Source organism: Saccostrea cucullata, unplaced genomic scaffold (assembly GCF_032062105.1).
Source record: "Saccostrea cucullata isolate Sc308-1 unplaced genomic scaffold, CSIRO_AGI_Scuc_v1 ctg156, whole genome shotgun sequence".
Taxonomy (NCBI): Eukaryota; Metazoa; Mollusca; class Bivalvia; order Ostreida; family Ostreidae; genus Saccostrea; species Saccostrea cuccullata.
Genome location: NW_026930700.1, coordinates 407,864 through 431,477, shown reverse-complemented (window position 1 = coordinate 431,477; position 23,614 = coordinate 407,864). Strand labels below are relative to the sequence as shown.

The 23,614-nt window shown below is 32.6% G+C and overlaps 3 protein-coding genes across 4 annotated transcripts; 1 reads left to right on the top strand and 2 right to left on the bottom strand.

The window, feature by feature from the left end:
- Window positions 1–267: 267 nt before the first annotated feature.
- On the top strand, window positions 268–4,779 carry LOC134229665 (monocarboxylate transporter 12-like). 2 transcript variants are annotated; one of them, XM_062711430.1, is made up of 5 exons: window positions 268–622; window positions 867–1,010; window positions 2,903–3,688; window positions 3,853–3,903; window positions 4,292–4,779. In XM_062711430.1, the coding sequence occupies exons 1-5, from the start codon at window positions 340–342 to the stop codon at window positions 4,726–4,728; spliced, it is 1,701 nt and encodes a 566-aa protein (XP_062567414.1). In that variant the 5' UTR covers window positions 268–339; the 3' UTR covers window positions 4,729–4,779. The 2 variants fall into 2 exon arrangements, with proteins under 2 accessions (XP_062567414.1, XP_062567415.1); XM_062711431.1 differs by lacking the exon at window positions 867–1,010.
- Window positions 4,780–7,728: 2,949 nt separating this feature from the next.
- On the bottom strand, window positions 7,729–10,913 carry LOC134229678 (monocarboxylate transporter 9-like). Its single transcript, XM_062711446.1, has 4 exons — window positions 10,582–10,913; window positions 10,203–10,346; window positions 9,254–10,003; window positions 7,729–8,232 (listed from the first exon to the last, which is right to left on the bottom strand). The coding sequence occupies exons 1-4, from the start codon at window positions 10,763–10,765 to the stop codon at window positions 7,931–7,933; spliced, it is 1,380 nt and encodes a 459-aa protein (XP_062567430.1). The 5' UTR covers window positions 10,766–10,913; the 3' UTR covers window positions 7,729–7,930.
- A 6,158-nt stretch (window positions 10,914–17,071) lies between these two features.
- On the bottom strand, window positions 17,072–20,493 carry LOC134229664 (monocarboxylate transporter 13-like). Its single transcript, XM_062711429.1, has 4 exons — window positions 20,307–20,493; window positions 19,074–19,217; window positions 17,612–18,406; window positions 17,072–17,439 (listed from the first exon to the last, which is right to left on the bottom strand). Exons 1-4 carry the CDS (start codon window positions 20,491–20,493, stop codon window positions 17,072–17,074), a joined length of 1,494 nt encoding a protein of 497 aa, XP_062567413.1.
- Between the last annotated feature and the right edge of the window lie 3,121 nt (window positions 20,494–23,614).

Genomic DNA, 23,614 nt, shown 5'->3' with positions numbered 1-23,614 from the left:
CATGTTTTGTTTGTTGACTTACATATCGCACAGAACAAACTGTATAAAAAAAGTTGTGATGAATGAATCATAATCTGCACTCGAAGGAGCACAATTGAAGTGGTTCAAACAATATAATCAAAAGACCAAGAGAGTGTCGTTGCTCAAAAAGTATACAAAATCATATCGTGTGAAGAAACAGAAGTATACCTCGGTCAATTGATTGAACGTTGATAATTTGTGAACACACAGATTGAAATGAAATGTGCTGGACTTGAACAGTTGAAAAATAAGGTCAATTTATAAGACATTAAGTGAGTGTTCCAAATCTCTACAGATAAGAAATCAATCGAAATTAAAATGGCGGAAAAAGAATATCCAGATTCTCCTTTAGTGAAAAATAAACACTATGAGAAAAACAACAAAGATTCCATCGTAGTACACGAAAAGGTGCTATCGTCTGATACCGATCGCGGATGGTCCTTTGTGGTTCTCGCAGCTTCCTTCTCCAGTATGTTTGTTGCAGCAATTCTTACCTATAGTACTGGAGTCATACATGTTGGTTTACTGGAGAAATTTCAAAAGGATGCAGCTTTCACGTCTTTGATAGGATCTGTGTTCTTAAGTTTACTATCACTCATGGGTATGTAGTCTATTATATGCCATTTAAAAAAAAATGATCAGGAATTCAAAGATCAATCTTGACAATCAGGAATGATATAAATTATTAGAACGATATTTTCATCAATGTTATACAATTTTCAATTTCAATTTTTAAATAAAAATTTATATTTAATGAACAGAGAATAATTTCCTGTACAAAGAATGCCTTTTTTACATTTTGAGAAGAATCATGAGAAAGTTGACGATATTTTGTTTGATTACAGGACCGGCTGTAAGCTTTGTTGTTAACAGGTGGAGTTGTAGAGTCGGTACAATACTTGGAGGTCTCCTTGTTTTCATTGGCATCTCTTCTAGCTTCTTCGTCGAGAGGCTTTCGGTCCTTCTTGTGACTTACGGTGTCATAGCAGGTGAATGTTGTTATATAATAAACAGTAATATAAAACTAAGAGGTGTTGAGAAAGCTCATTCCACATTTTTCTTTTATAATCGAAAAGAAATACGATGAGAAGATACAATTTACAGTTTGTGATATTTCATTTTTACAGAGTCTATTCATGCCACTGATAAGGTTTTAACTGCATTTTGTTGATTGTTGATTGTCGATCAATTAGAGGAGGACAGGTATAAAAACAGATGATGTCTGTGCAGAAAAATTAGAGATGGTGCATATTTGTGACATACATTAAGCACACAGGTCAAAAAATCCTTTCAAATACTATGCCGGTGAAAAATTTCAAAATGACAAATCTATTCTTTTGAAAAGTGATCTATCGTTCTAATACCTACGCTCAACAGCTTGTCTGATTCAAGATAAGCTACGAAAAAACAAAAGTAAATTATCTTTTATTTTCACTCAAAAGGACCAGCATTTCTATCATTTGGCTACATGTTACATATATTTTCATATGGAAGAAAATTTCTATAACTTCCTGCTAGAAATGAATTGCTATAAATCTAAATCGCAGCCGTGTGATTTTGTCATACTTGAAAATTCATCTCTTTATTTAAGCACTACTTTGAAATTTTTGAAAATATTTCATCATGGAACGAACTTTCTTAACACCCCTTAGATATATAAGTTGTTATGATTTAGAAATTTATCAAGATAAATCATTATCATACCACATACAGTCTATTTGTATCCTCCTTAAGTTTTAAAGCATTGACGATGGCATTGCAGATTATGATGTCAAGAGTTCAAGTGACCTGTACTACATAAAAGTTTGAACAGCTATAGCCTTTATCGCGAAGTACACAGATGGGTTCAAAGCGATTTGTGAATTTATGTTGTCCCCAATTTAAGAGTAAATGTAACATGTAAGGAAATTTTGAATTTCACGAAAATAAACTTAATTTACAATGGTTTAAATTTTTAAAGGTACACTTTTTCGTTCTTTTTCTCTATACCACTGTCCAGTTCGTGAAAAGAATAGATGTATTTGAAGAAATAAGAAAATTAGAAAAGTACTAAAAGAAATTACATCGTCATGATGTATGTTGGGCGCGCTTGATTTGTCTACACCTTATTACACTAGGTGTAGACGATTTACACCTTATAATCAAGTTAAATTGGGTGAAGTGTAGCAAATTCAACATGGACCTCAAAATTTCAACCAACTGAGGGGATCCTATTTGCAGAAGATTTTTAAAAATATTTGTTGCGATTATGTGCAATTTTTAAAATCCATTTAATTTAACAAAACATTTTATGAAAAGGCTAAGAATATTTTATAAAACATTTTTCCTAGCTACCAATAATTACCCCTGTAACTAAATATCTAGACATAGTCAACAATATTATAGACTTTATCACAAAAACTTGCCAAACTGGCTTATTTTTTATTTTACAAATTATGACGTTCGTCATTTTCCATAAAATGCACAAAAAGGCGGTCCTCTTAATTATTAAAAACAATTCATCATAATCAACTTAACAAATACTTGACAGTAAACTCAAATACAGAAATAGAAATTCTGCAATTTTACCATCTCGGCATTTGTCAGCCATATTGAATTTTCGGTGCAATTCCCTACATGCCCTGCACAGGGTGTAGATGGTTTACACCTAATTAAAAGTGTACAATTTTGCACTTGATTATGGAAAAGTGTTCACCGGGTGTAAGGTGTAGACAAATCAAGCGCGCCCGTTATTTACCTTGTATTGCTTGACAGTTTTAAAGGTGGAGGATCAAAAAAATTGTGATACATCTGTAAGGATCCTGACAGTAGAAAGAAGTTGAATTGATTCTTTTTTTTACACATTAACATAACACTGACATTTCCTGATTATACATTTCAGGGTCTGGTATGTGCTTCATTATTATATCACCAGTAATTGTGATAGGATATGCATTTGAAAAATACCGCGGGATGGCTGTTGGATTCACTGTAATGGGAGCTGGCTTTGGAATGTTTGTGAGTGGACCTTTAACACAATTTCTGTTGGATACTTTTGGTCTCCATGGAGCGTTTTTAATCCTAGGGGGTATTGGACTACAGTGTGTATTTCTCGGCTCGTTAATGAAACCTTCTCAGCTTGAAAGGAGACATAAAATTGAAATACGTCGAGCCAAGTTTACAAAACATGAAGAAACAGAACAGAATAGCAGGTGTAAAGTAAATTGTGAACTTCTCCATAATAAGACATTTATTTTGATCGTCCTGAGTGCGTTTTTATGGAATGCTGCTTATTCCATTATTAGTGTTAATCTTAGTAATTATGCGTATGCGAAGGGGACAACAAAACAAGAGGCTGCCTTTCTGTGGACAATGGTCGGCATTGGCAGTACCGTAAATCGTTTCCTAGCTGGGTTAACATTAGGACCTAATGGCATCGATCCATTGCTGTTAGATTTCGGATTTTTAGGCATTATTGGTATCCTGACTCTGACTTTTCCATTGTATGCTAATCATTTTAGTGGCCAGTGTATATTCTCACTAATTTATGGAATCTATAGTGGAGGTCTTGTTGTGTTAATCAACCCTCTGTGTTTGGAGTTGGTTGGTTTACAACAGTTACCACTGGCAGTAGGGTTTACGTATTTTTCTGGGGGCGTTGGATCAATCATTGGACCTCCACTTACAGGTATTTATTTTTATTTCAGCGTTTTTATTCTTAATATGTTCTTGGAATATTTGCATACAGGGGTTAATTATGATATAATTCATTTATTCTCAAATATTTTTGAAATTAGAAAGAGGTGAATATATCAAACAGACATACATGTTTCAATGCCACTTTCTACCTAGGATTGTTGGTTGATGCCATGGGTGACTACTCCTTTGCATTTTACCAGACAGGTAAGTTGACCTATCGATTTTAGGTCAAAAGATCATAGCTCCAGTTCAGGTATGGCTCCCAGATGATAACACGTTCTCATTGAGCCTTTTTAATTATATTTTTTATAATAACTCATAGTGATACTGAAAAAAACTACTTAGATCGATTTAGAGGTTAAAAGGTTAAAGGTCAAGACCATGAATTCCTTAGGCTTCAAAAGACCCATGATGAATTTGAGTCTTTAAGTCAGGGTGTACCTTTTTTCTTTCTCTATCTGTATTTTCTTTCAGAATCTTTCACAATTGCCTTTATTTCTGAAATTGGGAGCACAGTTTACCTGGATTATCTTGTTTATATTTCTGATAAATTGAGTTTTTCCTATCATTTTCGTCTGTTTTGTTTTTGTAGGAGGACTGTTTTTACTTGGAGCTCTGTTAGTACTATTATCATCGCTCTGGAGGAGCGAAAATGAATTTTTGACAGCAATGCCTTTAGTCAGTCTCAACAGTGCAAGAATTCTGTCGGGATCGGCCTTCATTTCCGGGTCACTGTCATTGATCGTTGACCCTTTGAGCCTTGCACGTGCAGATTCTGATTCAATTAATAGCCATCAATCGTTTGGGAAACGGAGAACTTTAGAAATCAGTAATGACAATGTCGCCAAACTTTTACTTGAGAGAAAATACCGAGGGAGAATTAGAACTGTCAGTGAAACGGATGCTCACCTTTCAAATAAGAACCGGAACAGCCCAATCGTATTGAACAAACGTACGGTTAGTGTTGATCTGGGTGGTGATAAATTGAAGGAAAGAGTATGTTTAAGAGAAAATGGCAGTGTTGTTTGATCTGTTTTCATATACATGTAAACATAAAGCTGTTCATTTTCTTTAAAAGAAAGCACTGTATTCTTAAGGTATACCTTTACCATGCGAAATCTCGCCCGGTTTTCCACAGCGATGGAGTCAATAAAAGTGTAATTGATGCAAATCACCCATATTCCCAAAACACTGGCAAGACAATTTACGACAGCAGACTTCTGGGGGAGGATCCTAGAATTTTAGCTTTCTTAGTTAAAGAAAAAAAATAAAGTCTACCCCAGAAAGTAGTCCTCTCTGCCCTAAAGTGTTCCTGTCAAAAATCTTTATTGTTTACAAAGTTGGACTGAATAAAAATCAAAAGAAAATATTCCCTTTAAAATTAAAATGTTTACATAGCCAATCGGGTAACGTCTACCCATTCAGTACTCGTCTTCATCTTGTTAACCAGGAAATGATGTAAACTTCCGGGAATTTGGTACCCTTTTATCTATATTTCAACGCGGTACTTCCACAACTACCCGATGTCGATTTGTACTAAGATAAAAATATTTTGAAATTGAATTACGTAAAAAATTGAAAGGCAGCTTATTCTATTGAAGAATTACTTTACTATAACTAATTTCCTTTCCCTTTTTTTTGACCCCCTCCCCCCCCAAAAAAAAAGACCGGGGGGGGGGGGGCAAAAGCTTCTTATTAATTAGTATTCTACCTAAAATTTAAACCCAGTAAATTTTAAGATCCTTCCCTCAAACCTGCTGATATTAATTGCCTGGCGCACATCTCATTGGGGAAGAATCACAGATTAACGTTAATTTGGCTTTTATTGAGTTCGCTATACTTAGAGAATGCTAAGGTTTTCTTGGCATGCTCAGGATGACCAAAAATTCATCTGATAAGAACGAAAAACCACCTATTGCACATTGTACACCTATGATTCTTGTGTTAAATTTCAATTTCAAATAACTAGGTCAATGACCTACTTTTCATGCTAGTGACCCCTGAGTATTTCTCGGGAAACACCTCAATTTTTCACACTATGACCAATTTTTTCTATACACACAAAATATTACAAGCAACTAGACTCTTTAAATAATGAAATATTATAGCAATGAAACAGCGTTGCTTCATATAAAGAAAGTATTGAAGTTTGGGCCAAAAATGTGATAATTATTACAGTCCGAATTATCTCTGTCATATTTATATTTTTCCCCATTTTTAATCGAATATTACAAAAAACTGACTGATAAGAACTCTAAACTATTGATAGCCTCAGATTACTTTTGTTGCCCTTGATAATTATTACAGTCCGAATTTCCTCTGTCATATTTATATTCTTTCCCCATTTTTAATCGAATATTACAAAAAACTGACTGATAAGAACTCTAAACTATTGATAGCCTCAGATTACTTTTGTTGCCCTTATTCTTCTTATTCTTTTGGCATCCATATTATATGGGTTCAATGATCAAATTATTGAGATACGTTGTCTCGAATGGTTTTTGTACATATTTTTGAATTTCTTTATTTCACGGCATTCAATTATTTTAAATAATTTATAAGTTTTAGCACATGTAATATTTGTGAAATGATGTCTAAAAATACGTATAATCTGAACTTTGTGATTAATATTGCAAGAAATTAAAAGAATTGACAAAAATGGAAAATTAAAAATTTAGTCCGAATTTCCTCTGCATTACCATACATTGACTTTTGTTCCTCAAATAATAAAATATTAAATTTTCAAATTAATTTTGATTAAAAACTTGCTTATTTTATCCATTTAGAACAATTTTTGATTTAAAATATTATACTTTATAAAATTCCCTTTCTGTTTTCTGAAACCTGAGTAAACGTCATCCTTAAATGAGCACATTTTTTTATACCAGTACAGTGGACCTTTAGATATACGGACGCTTCAGTATGCGCACGATTTTTCATCGGAACGGAAATTTTTAACATTATTTTGTCTTGTTTAACTGGTTTTTCAGATATCTGGATGCCTTATATATTCGGACAAATTGACTAGGAACCAAAGCGTCCGGATAAATGAGGTTCCATTGTATCTGTGTTTTTTTTAATTTCATATTATATGATTGAATGCAAGCAATCCGTCTATTGCTCATGTGAACATTTAATGTCCTCTTTTCGTCATATTTATCTTACTAGGAATAATTATTGTAAACTGATAAACAAAAGAAATTCGTTATTAGTTGAACATGAAAAGACCTAAGTGCGAATGATATAATATCAATGTTTATACAGGTAATTATATAAAACGTTACTTCCATATCAACCTGATACATAAAAAAGACTAACTGAATATCAAATTTTAACAGTGTATATAATTGACTCACAAACCTTTAGTCATTTTTATTACTTCAGTTCAAGGACAGTGAACTCCGCATTTATGACAAAGTCTTTCACATGACTTACAAGTGGTTAAAAGTGCTAGATATTTCACCTTAACAGCTAACTAAAGAAAAGTAAAGATTAGGAAAAGTAATCATGCCTAAAGGTTACACTAGACAATATAATTTGCGAGAAGAGCAAGCATAATCCACTGAAATCAACAGAGATCAAAACTATTGCCATGGAGGAATAAGCGTTCTCTGTCGACTGGTGCCGTGTTCTCTTCATAATCAGAAAAAACGCAGAAATCCTATACGAATACACGTCTGTATATTGGCCTCACAACTGAATAAAACAATCCAGTCAACAATCGACATATAAATTAAATTTTGTATAGGCAAAAAACAAGGCAATTGTATCGAACATACGTAGAAACGTTGAAATGTTGAAAGACGAGATTGTAGATACCCTGATATCATCAACTACTTTGTATGATTTAAAATATATAGTCTAGCAAGTGACATGGTGAGAGATTTTGAACGTTTCAGTTCTTATGCACAAAAAAGTAACTCACAAGAGGAAACTGATAAAATAATGTATTTAAAAATGCAAATATTATTACTTATCAATTATAGGGAAATAAAAACATAAAAGCATTTGATAAGATTTTTAAAAAAAAATTATTTGAAAGAAAAAAATGGTATACATTGATTTCATGCTAATACACCTGTGAATAAGTATATACTGATAAAATTCAGTATTAAAACAGCTCCTATTCACTGTACATTTTATGGGGATGTACTTTAAATGAATAAATGCTGATAAAATTCAGTTTTGAAAAGCTTCCACTCCACTGAACACTTCAGTAACCTGGGGTTGATTAAGAACTTGTATCGAGCTCCAGTTCGCTTTCTGTAATTTCCTTTGTAACATTGTAAATATCAGAATGTTTTCCCCCATTTAATAATGGTGTCCTCTCATTTTCCATAAAGATGTTCGGAAATTCTTCCTTGTTTAGTTTTTCTTCTTCCTCTTCCGTTGATGAAATTTTTATCTGTAGAACCCTGTGTACTTGTGGACAGAAGATGTAAACGAGTAATAACAGGAAGCTACTCAGTATTTTTGTAACGGTGACCAAAATCATCACAGGGGTATAGGAATCCTGGACCTCGAATAATGAACCTTCAGAAAGTAAACAGATAGGTTATTATTGTATTAGCACATGGAAATTTTGATTTATAATAATGATTTTCATAATTTGGAAATATATTTTCTGGAAAAAGATTTAGTCAAACGAAGACCGATGCATAGGTCTGTGTCCTATTCTTATAATAATAATATATAAGGCTTTATTGATCTGTAAAAAAGAGCAATAATAAAGAATATCATATAATGTTTTTATCTATTCCTACACCATTAATCGAAACCTATATAGAGAATGTGGCATAATGAATCTTAATGTAGTATTTTGTGTTGTAAGTTTTATTGAAATCAGATTCAAACTGTAAAAATAAATGCAGTTTTTAGAATGTCAAAGATTATTCAATTGTAGAAACCACTTTCATAATCATCATTCCCCAAGATTTAAAACCATTTTATGAAGTTTATATTTCTCCTGAAGTGATACATTTATTTACGAAGTGTAATAGAATTTTTTTCTTACTAAAAGTTAGTAAACATCAAGAGAAAATACATAAAATTAATCCAGAAAATTTTAACATTTAACTTATGGATTAATGGTAAAAGAGTTAAAAAGAACTCAAAAAATTCATAGAAAATTTCTCAGGATGCTATATTTTTGCAGATGTCGTCTTGTTTTGAAATTAAAAAATAGAAAAATACATGTTTATTTACACGTAAATCACATTGTATATCAAGTGCATTTTTTTTTCCATAAAGAAAAAATTAAAACCAGTGAAGTGCAGTTTTATCAGAGATTTTCTTTTATGTTATTATGAATTTATATCAATTACGGCCACTACATCAAGAGATAAAAAGGTTTGGGGTCTTCTTTTTTACCGTTTGGTATATTACTAATAATATGTATAAAATGAATTTTAGCAAAATCAAGAACATATGTTTTCTCCCCTTTCAGCTGGATCAAATTACTTTTTTTCTGTACAGTTAACAGAGACGATTAAAAAGTAAAAACAGTTAATATATAAATGTTTGTAATGCTTTTATAATCTAAAAAGTTCATTACCTGCCAATGGAGCGCCGAGAAGATTCCCTACTCCAAAGAAAGCTAAATTCATTCCAAGAGTTAACTCCAAATTTTCATGTCCATAATACGTTTCCAAAATTCCTACAACAATAGCCCCACCTGTTGCTGCTGTACTCGCGCCAAAAACAGCTGAATAGATTACCAGCACATAATACTCATCTGAAAACAGCAGAGAAATGGTAGAGACGCCTCCCAAAAGGTAAAAAATCATGCCTAGCTTGATCGGCAATGACGTTGACACTTTGGCATCCAATGCAGCACCTTGTAGTAACTTGAGAAGCATTACCGAGATTCCAATAATGGAGTAGAGATATGCTCCTTTGTCGTTGGAGAATCCCAATGTCTCAGCATATTCGCCAAGGTGGCCATAGATAACCGAATCTCCAAACCCGGCCAGGAAGATTCCAAGATGAGTGACATAAAACCCTGGATTCTTCAGAAAATGCCATGATGCGGCAAGTTTTTCACACTTTTCGGTATTCTTGGAAGATACTGGTCGAAAGATTAATCCAATTGTACAAAACTGAAGAGCAACTCCAGCAAGAACAAGGAACAAACCCTTTGAACCATATGCAGAGTCTAGCTGTTGAATAATTGGAGAGAACACGAATGTCCCGACCCCTGTGCCACATGAAGCTACGGCTACAGCTATTTTCTGCCGGGGATGACCAAGAAAATAGACGGGAACAGCAACAGTAGCCACCATGTATGCCATTCCACACCCAAAACCTGAAGGAGGAAAATGGAGACAGATTGAGTCGTTTTATGTATATATTCAATTTAATATTGCGGTAAGTTTTAATAAAATATTTAGGCTTCTTAAAAGAAGATAAATGATGATCTTAACACACACAAGTATCTCTCTCAATCTTTTAAAATATTATTCATTTTACAAGGTTATCTACTTTCTAAGTTATGAGAAAATTACCTGTAACAAAACCATACGATAAGATTAGAAATGTGAGCTGTGTCGATAATGAGCTAAGAAAAAGTCCAACTCCTGCAATCAGGCCTCCGCTGATTGCAATGATCCGCCACCCAAAGGATTTCAGCAGCCGTCCGAGTGGAAGACCTGGTGTTAACACGAGAAAAAAGATTTTCCATCAATGTAATGAACCCTTTCATAGGTCCTAAGATTGCTTCTAATGTAATACATAAGCATGCATTTACTTGTTATGATGAAAAATTGTCAGATGAATATTAATAATGTTTTTTATTATTAACTTTTTAATACTTATTCAACATTTTCTGTACTACAATTTGAAAGTTCTACCCACGATTCCATTGTATTTTTAACTGATACATGCCTGATGCAAACATAACTGTTGTAACTATGGAAGATATCCATGATGTTTCAGCTTTACCCGTTTGGAACTTTCTCAAAACTATAACGTAAACAATCCCCGACGTATACGTAATGCCATATACAATCGCACGTACGGTCAAAGCTGCAAAAACGACAACCCATCTGTAGCTAATACAACTCGGCATTATCCCCCGAGATTACTGATCACTGAATTCTAAGGATATCACCTTCATTAAGAATATTTGTAAGCTTGAAGACAATAAGAAAACGAATTATTTGCGCTCATCACGTTTTCTTATTATATTTTTTTTCAAATTACTTTTAATGGCAAAGGCAAAGTGCGGAAATGTTAAAGGTTTAAACGGAAGCTGCAATCCGAGAACACAAGCTATTTTGTTTGTAGCACGTTCCCTTTTTTTTGTTCATTGTATTTTTAATGTCCTGAGTAATATATAGCTAGTAAGTGGCCGAATGGAATATATTTGTGAAATAGTACTTTCAGTTTATTGATTTTAAACAATAAATTAAAATTAAAATCTTCGAAAAAGAAAAGAAAATTATGTTTGATGATTTTTAATAATGCTTCAAAGTATGAAACCCCCATTTTATTTAGCTTTAGTTAACTTGGATTATAAACTGATCTTGTTAACCACTTTGTTCGAAGTTTTATTATAAATATATAATATAAATCAGAGGATCGGCATATTTGTAAGAAAATTGTTACCAAATGATGTTGACAACACAACATGGCAAAACATACCAGGTATGCTTAAAGTTTTCCTTCGGTGCAGATTATATCTGCAAAGTAAATGGCGTTTTCCCTACATGTTTTTTAAAAAAAAATTATAAATTGAAACTTTAAATTTAATTTATTTTTTTTAAAAAAAGATAAGATATAATCAAATCATTGAAAACGATTTTGCAAAAACTCTCAATAAATCGTGCGTGACCGTTCAAAAGGAGATGTTTACCCCTCCTAGACAATTCATCTAATTAATCTAGCTTAAAGTTAATGTTTTATATACCAATATTTACATTTGCTGTTGTTTTTCTACTAAGCCAACTGTGAAATTGGTTTGAATACCATTTTGGTATATTTGCGTATACATTCACTGTGTCTTTCTACTAAGCCAACTGTGGTATTGATTTAAAAACCATTTTTAAGCGCTAAGCGCGCATGCGCAAGCGATTACTAGGGTGTCTTCAGATTCCATGATGATTTGCATGATCTTTTTATCAACGACCTCTACCGGCCGTATATATGGCTGCGTTCAGTACCATAGTTGCCAGTAAACTTACGCGTAGTTTAATGCTACATACTCAATCGTTTTAAAAACACAGCTCGTCTACCTCGAAATTGTAAATTCTATTACAAATTATCACTTAGCATAAATATCTATAATACAAATTCTTTACGTGGCTGCAAGGCTAGCAAAATTCTTGTTCTAAATTCGTTTCTGTAAATAAATTCCACCTACCACTAAGATCTTGAACGCGCCCCTAACGCGCCCTCTATGATTAATGATATAATTATGTAAACAAATGGAGTTCTATAATGCCTTTGCATTGGCTCCTATTGTTGACAATAATTATCTCCGTGGTGTAATATATATGGTTCTTTTTAAAGGTGATTATATTTTTAAAATAAATGTTGTATATTATGTTCGATTTCAAAATGACGAGCTCTATTTCGAGGAGAGATACAGTGCTAAGCTTACGAAATACAGCGCCACTGAGCAAGTTATGTAACTGTACCAAGTCGTCTAAAAATATACAACTGGAAATCCCCGACCCTCTGTCGGCTACTTTATTGTAGGAGTTATCATAATAGGTGTTAATTAGTACAGTTGATATTAATTTTCGTATGTACGGAAATTTGGCGGATCTTATCTCTGAACAATATGGTGCATATCAATAAGTACTGGCAAACACCAATTATGTCACAAATCTTATTTCTGCGGTGTAATTCGAAAAAGTTAATACAAGTACCGAAAAAACACTTAATGCGCACGTGTATTGAAAAGTTTCAATGAGTTTCTAAAAATCAAATTGGATCAAATCTGTTAGTAGTACATGTAAGATTCCATTAAAATAAATGTTCAACTAGGTTTGCTATATAGTCTTTATCTGTATTAAAATATTTTGACGCAGAAAATTCCTTTAGACTGAACGCTTGGGTGTTGTGGCTATTTCATTCTTGTCAGCTTGTTTTAAATAGTGAAGAAAAAAAACTAAAGCATTTTAAAGTAATTCCGCCAAAATGAGTCAAAGGAAAATACTCACGAATTTTAATATGATATATTTTTATTTTTAAGTAGAAGAGTATACTAGTAGTTAATTAAACATTTTTATTTTAAAAAGAAATATTGACAAATCAGCTTCAAATATTACACGAGAAAAATGGTCAAACGTTTTTAATTTTCGGTACAAATAAATTATAATTCATGTGCATGTTTTTATTAATTTAATGCAATATCCTCATACCCAAAATTGATATTATAGCAATTTAAGGTCATACGCAACGTAGTTTGAACTTTTTGGGGTTCTTCCCTGGAGTTGAACAGTTCCACTAAATGAGTGACCTGTGTGCAATAGTTTTAATGTCTAGATATGGATTTGTACACCACTTCTAAAACAATTTTTGATGAATTAGAATTTGGAATTAGTTTTTTTTTATAATTTTTGTACTGTTTTATTTGAATTATGCAAAAATTTTCAAAATTCGATATCTTTTCAAAAACCTCTGGTAAGGCATGCTGATTTTTTTGTCTATGAACATGTAATTATATTATAAGTTGAAATTTGGAATATCTTTGGAATCTATCAGTAGGTAAGGTACATGTATGTTGCGTATGTCCATTAATGAAAAAAAGAAGTAAAGTGTTCGGGGATTTTTGTTACATGTTGATATTAAGATACTGCATGATTAGGGATTGGTATCACAATTAATGAGAAATATTGAAAAAAAAGTATTGTTGTGTTATTCAACTGTAGCATATTCAATACAAAATTTAAAAGTTCAATTTCTATTCATTACTTGTATACGCAGTAACTTTTATTGATTGCATGTATATATTACAAGTTGTCATGCTAGGAATTTTTTTTAAACCGTTTATAATATATAAAAATTATAACTTTATTAATATCTATGACTAAATAAAAACAGTTCAAACAAAATTTTAAGGCATTTTGAAATTCCTTTCTTCATAATCCTAATTCTGTTTTATCATTAAGGATGTTTTAAATGGAACAAATAAAAAATAATATCTCATTTCTCGCCGTGCACTTTCAAATACAACAGCCAATAGATCGATTACCTATGCGGCCGATAATAACAAAGGCACACACGGTCGCCGACCGTCAATTTTGAATTTTAGTAAGTACGAATAATATTTTTTAGAGTAGAATGATTTATTGTTCAAAATTTCACTAGAAGGTTTTCAACAACATCTTAGGTATTAAAAATTTGTCCCCCCCCAAAAAAAAAACCGCAGCTTTCCAGCTAATGTAGAGCTATATACATAATCTGCATGAGATGAGTCAGAAAAAAAAATTGTACTGTAACATTGATATTTTAATTTTATCGCAGAAACCTGGACCCACAATGCAACACAAGTAATCTTGTTGTCCGGATAGGTAACTGTGTTACTACCCTATGGTGTGACAAACAAAGAAAAGTTATAAAAGTAGCTCACTTGCGTTAAAAAATTGCACAGAGATAGTAAATTAAATTCTCTTTGTTAATTTTTTTTGCATATTTAAAGACGTTGTTATTGTAATACAACTTACATTCGATGTTATTTAATGTAACAATCAAGTCAATCAAGCGCTGGGTTAATTTCAATTAAACAACTGAGTTCGCCCCCCCCCCCACCCCCTTACAGCTGCACTGTCAAAATATTACATGTACCTATTCCAATGCGATAAGGAATTTAAATTCTGATGAATTTCAAATTAAAACCATGCTTAGCGCTTTCCAGTACTCTCAGTACTTTGATTGTGTATACTCACGCGAGAAATTCAAATATTGAGTATATTTGTGGTGCTTCCAAATATGTAAAATGACAATATAAGGAATGTTTTTAAGTTTGGTGTGAATTATTGATGTGTGAATCACACAAACTTTCACGTACATGTAGCATATTTTCCATGAAGCGCTAGCGCGCTTCATAAAATATGCCTACGTGACAAGTCTGTGACAAAAACATTCCTTAAATGTTATCGACTTCTTCTCCAAAACCACTGAGTCAATTTCAACCAAGTTTGCCACAAAGCATCCTTTGGTGAAGAGAATTTAACTTTGTTCACAGGAAGTATCACGCCCTTTTTCAATGGGATGTACCTGTAATTAAAAATCCTGAAATCCTGATTTTATGGCATCTTCTTAAAATCTTCTCAGGAACCACTGGACAAGAATAGACAATGTAATATGTGAAAGATTCATAACATACTCTACATTCAAGATTGTTCTTATCACAACCCCCGGGGGTAGGACGGGACATACAAGGAAGTCAAATTTTTACGTAGGAAAATTTAGGAAATGTCTTGAAAATCTTATCTCAAGAACATCAAAAACGTGATTAGTCATATCATAAGGGAAGTATCCTCAGGTAGTGTAGTTTAGGTTTGTTCCAATCATGAACCATGGGATAAGACAGAACCACAACAGGGGATCATAGGATTATATGCAAAACATCCTCAAAAATCTCTTGAGAATAGCTTTGTCATTATTAGTCATATTAATATATTAGTATCCTCAGGTAGTTATAGATTCAAATTTGTTCAAAGCATGACTCCCATGGATACATGTAGGACGGGGCCAAAACAGTGGGTCAAAGTTTTATATAAGACTATATAGGTTTATGGTATCGGACCATTTCATTTCAATGCATTGAAGATTTCAGACAATGAAATGACCCGACGACCCTTGTAATGGACTGGCCAAACCAAAGGGTATATAAGGAAAGTCAGGCATTCAGATGCTAGCTGAAGGAATTGTATGATGAATCAAAAATAAAAGAGGATATAGATACGAAAATTAATGAAAGAACTATATGCGGTATATTGCATATGTTTGCCCCCACAGAAGTCAAATTTTGAAAACTTCCTGAAATGTGCTGAATTCAATAAATTGTACGAGAAATATAAGTTAACAGAAAATATTATAGTTCCAGAGCAGTGTATTCACAATTTCTGTTTTTATGACGTCACAAACTAGTCCGATTTTATATCCTTTTTCAGAAAGAGGACAAAATGGACAAAATTTCAACAATTTAAGCTTTAAAATTTATAGAGCGCATGTGTGTTCAGGAACAATATTGACATATTTCATTGATATTATCATTCTACACATTATATCAAAATATTTATCCTGAACACACATGCGCTCGTTGACTTTTATTTAAAATATCGACGAAATATGTACATTTTTCTGCAAAATTCATAAAAAACTGAAATTTACGTCATATTTGTGACGTCATTACGTAAAAATGACGTCATAACTTATGAAATTATTCAGTGCTTTGAAGTAAGCATATACTCCCCTGTTTAAGGATTTAATTAAATATTACTCCATCAAAGTTTGATTTTGGGGGGCAAATGTTGGTTAATACCGCATATAGTTCTTTATTCACGTGATGTCTTTAACTGTTCTCTAGTCAACTTTTCATATCGAAGTAGCAATACACCGCTATCACCTGCTAATGAATTATATGTGTTCCAGTTGATTCGATAACCAAGAGCATGTTCTACTTACAAACAATTACTAAAAGGAAACAAGTTATTGACAAATAAGTTTATAAAACAAAAATTTCAACAATCTCATTTAAAGTCAACATAATGGTGAAACACTGGGACAGTAGGACTCTGAAAAATGTATTCTGTTTCACAGAATAGTAAGAAAAAAAATCAGTATTTCAAAACATTACTGACGTTGAAATTAAACCTTTGAAAATAAAGAACGTTGAACCGCTATTAACATGAAATAAATAGTGTTAAAATCATTATATTCTGAACGTTAAACTTTTTTTTTTTTTTTTTTTTGCGAGAAGCACTGACTTCTACATTTGAAGGTTTACTTTGCCATTTAAATCTGTGCCATGTACGGAGGTACAGAATTGAAAATAGATAAGAAAACCTTTCTAGTGGTCATAGGTACAGTGTTTGGGGCACTAACATGTAAAGTGCGGTATTTGATGTTATTGTGGTTGTCGGATTCTTCATGGGCAACTTATATGTGCTTTATTTCTGCCCGTTATTTTAGTTTAATTAAATGTTGATCTAAAAAATTTTATTGCAAAAGAGCTTCCGTATATCGTCCAAGTGTAAAAGACAGCTGTCGACTTTAAAAGTCAGCGCTCCTCGCAAAAGTCCTATACCAACATTCTATTCAAAATCAGAGAAAAATATCCACTATTATTGTCAGTTTTTGGGATAAATCTCTTTTTGATGTTTAAAGCTTTGTTTTTAATGTTTGACTGATTGTTTTTTTTTCAACATTCCATGTCCCTTTTTTCCTCCGCCACTGTTGTAATTAGGCTTGTTCTTTCGGACACAATCTTGTCCTGGGTCTGTTGATCTTCCATAGCATCTGTTTGCAGAAACATCGACCCCTCTTCTTCTTTGATTTTATCACAAGTATTCATTGAATGTGTAGTTCCTTTTGATTTAACTTCATCTGAAAATCTATCAATCTCTTGTGCTTGTGGACTTTCAATGTCTATAATGATTATGGTTTTTTCTTCGCGCGGCCTCGTCAGATAGTGTCTTGGATAAACCATAATAATTGCACTAACTGTCATGGAAGCCGATGCTAACAGAAATGGGTAGTGGTAATTCTTCATGCTGTCATACATCCAACCTTAAAAAAAACGGGACGTAAAACAATAAACAATCAATGCGACCTTAAAAGGTATGTTGATTTTAAACTCGCAACGAAAATATCAGTCATCATACTGTATATTTTTCAAAGCTGAGACTTTTGAGAATAAATAATAATTTTTAAAGAAAGAAAACTTATCATTTCATTTTACCGGCTACAGGAGCTCCAAGAATTTGGCCGATGGACATTTGAGCTAACACGACAGCATACGGAAGGGAAAGTTTATTTGGCCCAAACAGTTCTATCAGTATTGCTGGAATTAAGGATCCACCATTGGCAGCATTGCTTGCCCCAAACAAAATACAATAAACTAGTAAGCCGCCATAACCAGTCACCACCAGTAAGAATGAGGTAGCAAAGCCACCGATTAAATAAAAGATAATGTACTGATTTATGGCCTTAAAGATAGGATGGACCTTGTGGAAGTCTGCAATAAGTCCTTGTGATATTTTGGCAATGGTGATAGAGATTCCAATGATTGAATACAAGAACGCAGCATCATTGTCGTTAATATGCAAATGAAACTTTGCGTATGCTGCTAGATGCCCATATATAATAGAAGAACCAAATGAAAAGAGAACATTGTTTATCGAAATGAAGTGGAAAACTAAACTCTTGAGAAACGTCCAGTCATTTGGTTCAGGCACGTGTGAAGATGCGGGTTGACCCTTCTTTTTAATCGAATTTTCATTTTGGTCTGTATTTGGGAGCGGGCGATAGAGAAGTCCAAAAACACATATGTGTAGAGAAAGTCCTCCCATCATCATAAACATGCCCTTCCATCCATATTCATTATTCAGAAATCGAACTATCGGAGGAAAAACAAATGAACCAATCCCACCACCCGCCGATGCCAAACCGACAGCAAGGTTCTGTATCTTCTTTTGATGGAAATAAGTCGGTACAGCAATACTTCCACTCATGTAGGAGATCCCACATCCTGCACCTTGAAAAGTCAAAAATGTAATTAATACCAAAAAAATTAAATTAAATTAAATACTCTACACTGAGTAGATTTTTTTTGGCAAAGAAGCTGATGTAGGTTTTTTTTTCATTTATATTAATTTGTTTGTCCTAGAAAGCTGTATATTGCTAGACAGAAAACTCAAGACGATTATTGAAGCCAGATTTGATTTCGTTGAAGTTCGCTTCTCGAGGACTGTAAGCAAAAATGCAATTTAAGCGTTTTATTTTAAAACATGTCAGAAAACTTTTCAAAGTCTTGAAAAGTCGAGAAAGAAATTGTGTAGCCAGTAGTCATCTATAAATATCTTAAATTTGAGGAACTGCTGCAGGAATATTATTAACTATTAGTATTATCTAATAAAACAACGACACATTGTTTCTTTTCTTTCACGTCTGAAGATTGCTTAGGGTATATGAACCAAAAATCCTAAATACAATGTAATTTACGAAATCTGGAGGAATGAATACAGTAAATGAAACGATATTGTAATGGTGTCATCACGCATCCATTTGCACTGCCCATTAGTAAATTAGAATGAAATACTGCCTTAAATTTTCAATGATTATATATTGTATCAATAATTTAAAAAAATGTTAACGGTTTATGAACTAGATTATGTGTATAATAGTTAAAATTGATTTGATACCTGTGATTACTCCGTAAAACAAACAGAGTAGGACGAGGTTGGTCGATAGAGTACTCAGAAGGAGGCCACCACAGGTCAGAAGTCCCCCACAAAAGGTCACCACTCGCCATCCTAATTGATTGACCAACACTCCCGCTAGTGGCGCTGTAAAGAAAGATTTTGCATAAATTAAGGGTGAAATCAATTGCTTATTCAATCTAAGACAGGCTAAACGAAAAATTAGGGATGTGCGATTTTATCGGTATACCGGTATATCGCTATTTTTTGTTGCGTGATACGTATCGTGATACAGAGTCTTAAATACCGGTATTTAGGTACATTCTATAAAGTCCAGAAATTATTCATTTATTTGTTCAATCTTTCAAATTACAATTACAGAAAGTCTAAAAAATATTGTAAAAGGTGAAAAGAACATCCAAACATGATTAATTTTATGTACATAAAAATTTCAAAAAGTGAAATTTTGTTTTTCTAGCATATTTAAAAAAAAAATAATGACAATTTATTAAAAATCATAGTAAAAATTGATTGTAAAAAATATCACAATATTATCGTGATATTTTGGAGAAAAAAAAATCGTGATATATTGCGATACGAAATTTTTGGCGATACCCATCTCTACGAAAAATACTAGAAATTATTACACGTTATCCAGAATTTCAATTTACAAGGAGGCATAAAACGAAACAAACCGTTATTCCATCAATTAATATAAGTTCGTAAATTGCAGGTTTCTGTATGATGAAATGTAATGCAAAAGATACCACCTGTTTTTTGAATAAGTTGTTCATATGATTATGAATTTTTAAATTAAGTCCCTTTTCAATTTTTAATGTAAAATTGAAGACTTATCGTTTTCTTATCCATTTTCAGTTCTTTTGATTGCAATTTAACTTAGCTCAGAAATTTCCTTCCTCATTTAATAAAAATAGTTGAAAAGAAGCAGTTGAAACAAATAATGCTGCTGCCAAACAAGTATGTTTTTTTTCCAAAGACAATTTATGACTAGTAATCGGACTTATTAGCAAGCAACGTCGTACTGGTTTAAATTCGTTCTTTGTCCCAAATCTTTCTTACTGATATATATTGGAGAAAAAACGTGGAGAAGAAAATTTTTGTAAAAGGAACAAAAAGACTGTAAGTATACACACCTCTTTTTAGCTCTAAAATACTGTTTCCTGAAAATTTTCAAAATCATCTGTACAGCAGAATAACTTATCGGCATGCACTTACTGATAAAAAACGTCATTGCAGTAATTAGTGACGAAATCCATGATGTTTCTGCAGCTCCAGTCTCAAAATTCTCAAGAATGATCACGTAAACTACACCAGAAGTGTAGGAGATTCCATATACTAGGATCCTTATTATAGCAGCTACTAGAACCACGACCCATCCGTAGTACACATTTCCCAAACACATTGTGATTTCACTTGCCACTTCGTGTAGGTATTTACCTTCAACGGGTTCACTAAAGATTTATCCTCATAATCTGAAAATTTAAAAGAAATTTATTATATGTGTAATATTTATTGGATTATATTAACCATTTTTTTATTTGATGTGTCCAAGCTTGACTTCTGTATGTACATATCACTATATACGAGTTGCCATAAGGTGTGGAAAACATCTGCATTTTATTCACTTTAACATGGATAGGGGGTAAATAATTAACATTTGTTAACATTATTTTAAGGAAAATTAAAATTCGCCCTGTTAAAGAAGAGGTTTAGGGTAGTGGTCGTTGGTATGTTTCTATTAATTGTAACTTATCCGAGGATAATACTGAAGTACATGTATTGAAAGACAATTCATGGCAGTGAGGTACATATTAAGACAGGTGATACAAACTTTTATCAAAACATTTGAAAATAACAACTGTAGGTTTTTTCTAGAATTCAACATTTCACTCTGATTTATCTGGACATATATTGATTATTTAAACAGTTCAAGACTTGAAGGGTACAATATATGACCATAAAAGGCAACTTTCGAATGGGACCGCCATGGAACAAAAGCGGTTCAATAGTCCAAAACTCTGTATCACAAGTAACTAATGTATATTCTCATATTCTGCACCAAGTAAAGTGCTTGTTTCTCAGTATGTTTTCTCCATTGTAGATAATTTTCCTTGTAAACTAAATGCTTATTTCTGTAGTAAATCAATCTCAGTGTACATGTGGTTGCCCCAGTATAACACTACAAATATTTAATGAATTGGCATTGTTTTAATAACATGATTTAATCACTTGCAACTTAATTAAATGGTGCAATCTAGTAGTTAATGCATTCATTCATGCATTCAAAATTACCTTTTGTAAGCTGCATCTGAGTTAAGGCCACCTCAGCTTTGAGTGTTCGTGCACCTGTTAAGAAAAACTGATTATCACCACGAAGAAGTTTGTAACTTGTACCCCTTTAATATACTATTAAAGATATGATTTCCAATCAGCTGATGTCACCTTCTCAGATATCTCAGATATAAGAGTTAAAGATGGGAGCCTCTATTTTCTCCTATGATCTTTCATTTTCCCTCCTTTAACTCATCCTTCAACCCAAAATACAATTTACCCTAATCACCTCCTTTTTTAAAAATATCTAGGTGATTTGCATCTTTTTTTTGTCATTCCTTAACATTTCTAAATGCATACGAAGTACAGATAACGATTACCCATAAAAATATTAAATAATATTAACCTTCATAAGATTTAATCAACTGATACTGTGGAATCAATTTGATTAAAACAATACTTTAAATACTTCCATAGTAATGTATTTAAAGAAAGTGATGAATATCCAGTCTCCCTTGTCTGATGGGAATGAAAGTGACAAGAAAGCGAGATATCTTTCAATAGTGAAACAATACGTTAACTTTAACTTACCTTTTGTTGAGTTTACATTATTTGTTAGATGATCTTTCATATCAATTGAACCTACAAGTAAATAAATAAATACATTTTTTCCACGTGCAAAAGCATGTGCCACATAGAAAAAAAGAATAATGATGTAAGCATAAAATACGTTGTCCGTAAGTTCACGTGTTGCACTTATTATATTGCAAAAGGGATTCACTGCTGTACTCGAAATATAATTAAAAAACCCAACAAAATCAGATTAAAAATATGTTAAGTTGAACGGTTTCCAGTTTGTCGGTGTAACTTTCCCCTTGAATCCCAAAGGTTTGAATGTTTATTGACCCTTTCATAAGGGATATTAGGATTAATATGCGTGAAAAGAAGAAAATACTTGCTGTGGCCTTCAACTCAACATTTAGATATATCGACGACGTATTGTCAATTAACAATGGTAATTTCCATTCCTATGTCGATACGATATATCCTGGTGAGCTTGGATAAGAGATACCGCAGAGTCTGTCTCATCTGTTTCATATTTGGACATTTTACTTGAAAAAGACGTTAATGGTAATCTAACAACCAAGCTCTATTATAAACGTGATGACTTTAACTTTTCTATCGTCTACTTCCCTTACTTATGCAGCAATATACCTTCATCACCAGCATACGAAGTTTATATATTTCAGTTGATTCAATACACAAGAGCATGTTCTACGTATGAACAATTTCTAAAAAGAGGTAAATCATTGACAAGTATGTTGATGAAACAAAAATATCAGCAGTCTCGTTTAAAGTCATCATTTCTTAAGTTCTATGGTCGATACAATGACCTTGTCAGCAAATACAATTTATCATTGAGTCAAATGCTGACTGACGTTTTTCATACTAATTGTTAGTCCATTATTTATACACTGAATTGGCGACATATTTTCCGGTTATTTCCCGATCATGACTAAGACCACACGGCGGGTGTGACCGGTCGGCAGGGAATACTCACTCCTCAATGGTACCTAATCCAAACTCTGATGCTTTAGAGGTCCGTGTTTGCTCAGTTCCTATTTTGTATTGTTTTATGGACTTATATATTGAATACTGTTTGTTATCTCCATATCCTTCATTTAATCTGACAAATAAGTTAGGTATTATTAATTTAGTTTATTTTTAGAATTTTTAATTTTCTATGATATATTTTTATTAATTGAGATTGAAAATAAATTCAAACAGATCTTTGGTGAAGAATTATAATAATGAGTGTATCATTCACTTAGTTACTCTTTTTAAAGAAAACGCACAAATAATGCTCTTGGAGAAGGTTGTTTTCTCATGAATGTTTTTCTTTAACCCTTTTACGGCCAGAAATTTTGCAATTTTTCTGCATAATTACCTAAAAAAGTTCAAATAGAATTTTAGACATTTTCTAGTCACTTTTACATAGAGTAACCTATATATATTTTCTGAAAGGTAAGATCCTAAAGTATTTGATTATCCAGAGTAATTTGACGTCACGGTTGCCATGGCAACGATTGAGACCCATAATTGCCAAAATATGTGCTTTTCTCCTTTTATTCTTCCCTGAAATACAAACAAATTTACAAATAATGTTTCCAATCAGAGGATTTGGTGTTACTATTAAAACAAAGCATGCATTCAATTAGTTTTTAGTTTTACTGGTCAATTTTATTTAATAG

Bases quoted from the DNA above. Each gene is read 5' to 3' on its own strand.
- LOC134229678 (XM_062711446.1), bottom strand. From the start codon at position 10,765: ATGCCGAGTTGTATTAGCTACAGATGGGTTGTCGTTTTTGCAGCTTTG. The intron at 10,347-10,581 runs GCATGTATCAGT...TGTTAACACCAG, and splicing joins AACAGTTATGTTTGCATCAG to GTCTTCCACTCGGACGGCTG. The intron at 8,233-9,253 runs GTAATGAACTTT...TACTTTCTGAAG, and splicing joins TCTCGGCGCTCCATTGGCAG to GTTCATTATTCGAGGTCCAG.
- LOC134229665 (XM_062711430.1), top strand. From the start codon at position 340: ATGGCGGAAAAAGAATATCCAGATTCTCCTTTAGTGAAAAATAAACAC. The intron at 623-866 runs GTATGTAGTCTA...GTTTGATTACAG, and splicing joins AAGTTTACTATCACTCATGG to GACCGGCTGTAAGCTTTGTT. The intron at 1,011-2,902 runs GTGAATGTTGTT...TATACATTTCAG, and splicing joins GACTTACGGTGTCATAGCAG to GGTCTGGTATGTGCTTCATT.
- LOC134229664 (XM_062711429.1), bottom strand. From the start codon at position 20,493: ATGTGTTTGGGAAATGTGTACTACGGATGGGTCGTGGTTCTAGTAGCT. The intron at 19,218-20,306 runs GTAAGTGCATGC...CTTTCTTTACAG, and splicing joins TGCAATGACGTTTTTTATCA to CGCCACTAGCGGGAGTGTTG. The intron at 18,407-19,073 runs GTATCAAATCAA...TGACTTTTCAAG, and splicing joins GTTTTACGGAGTAATCACAG to GTGCAGGATGTGGGATCTCC.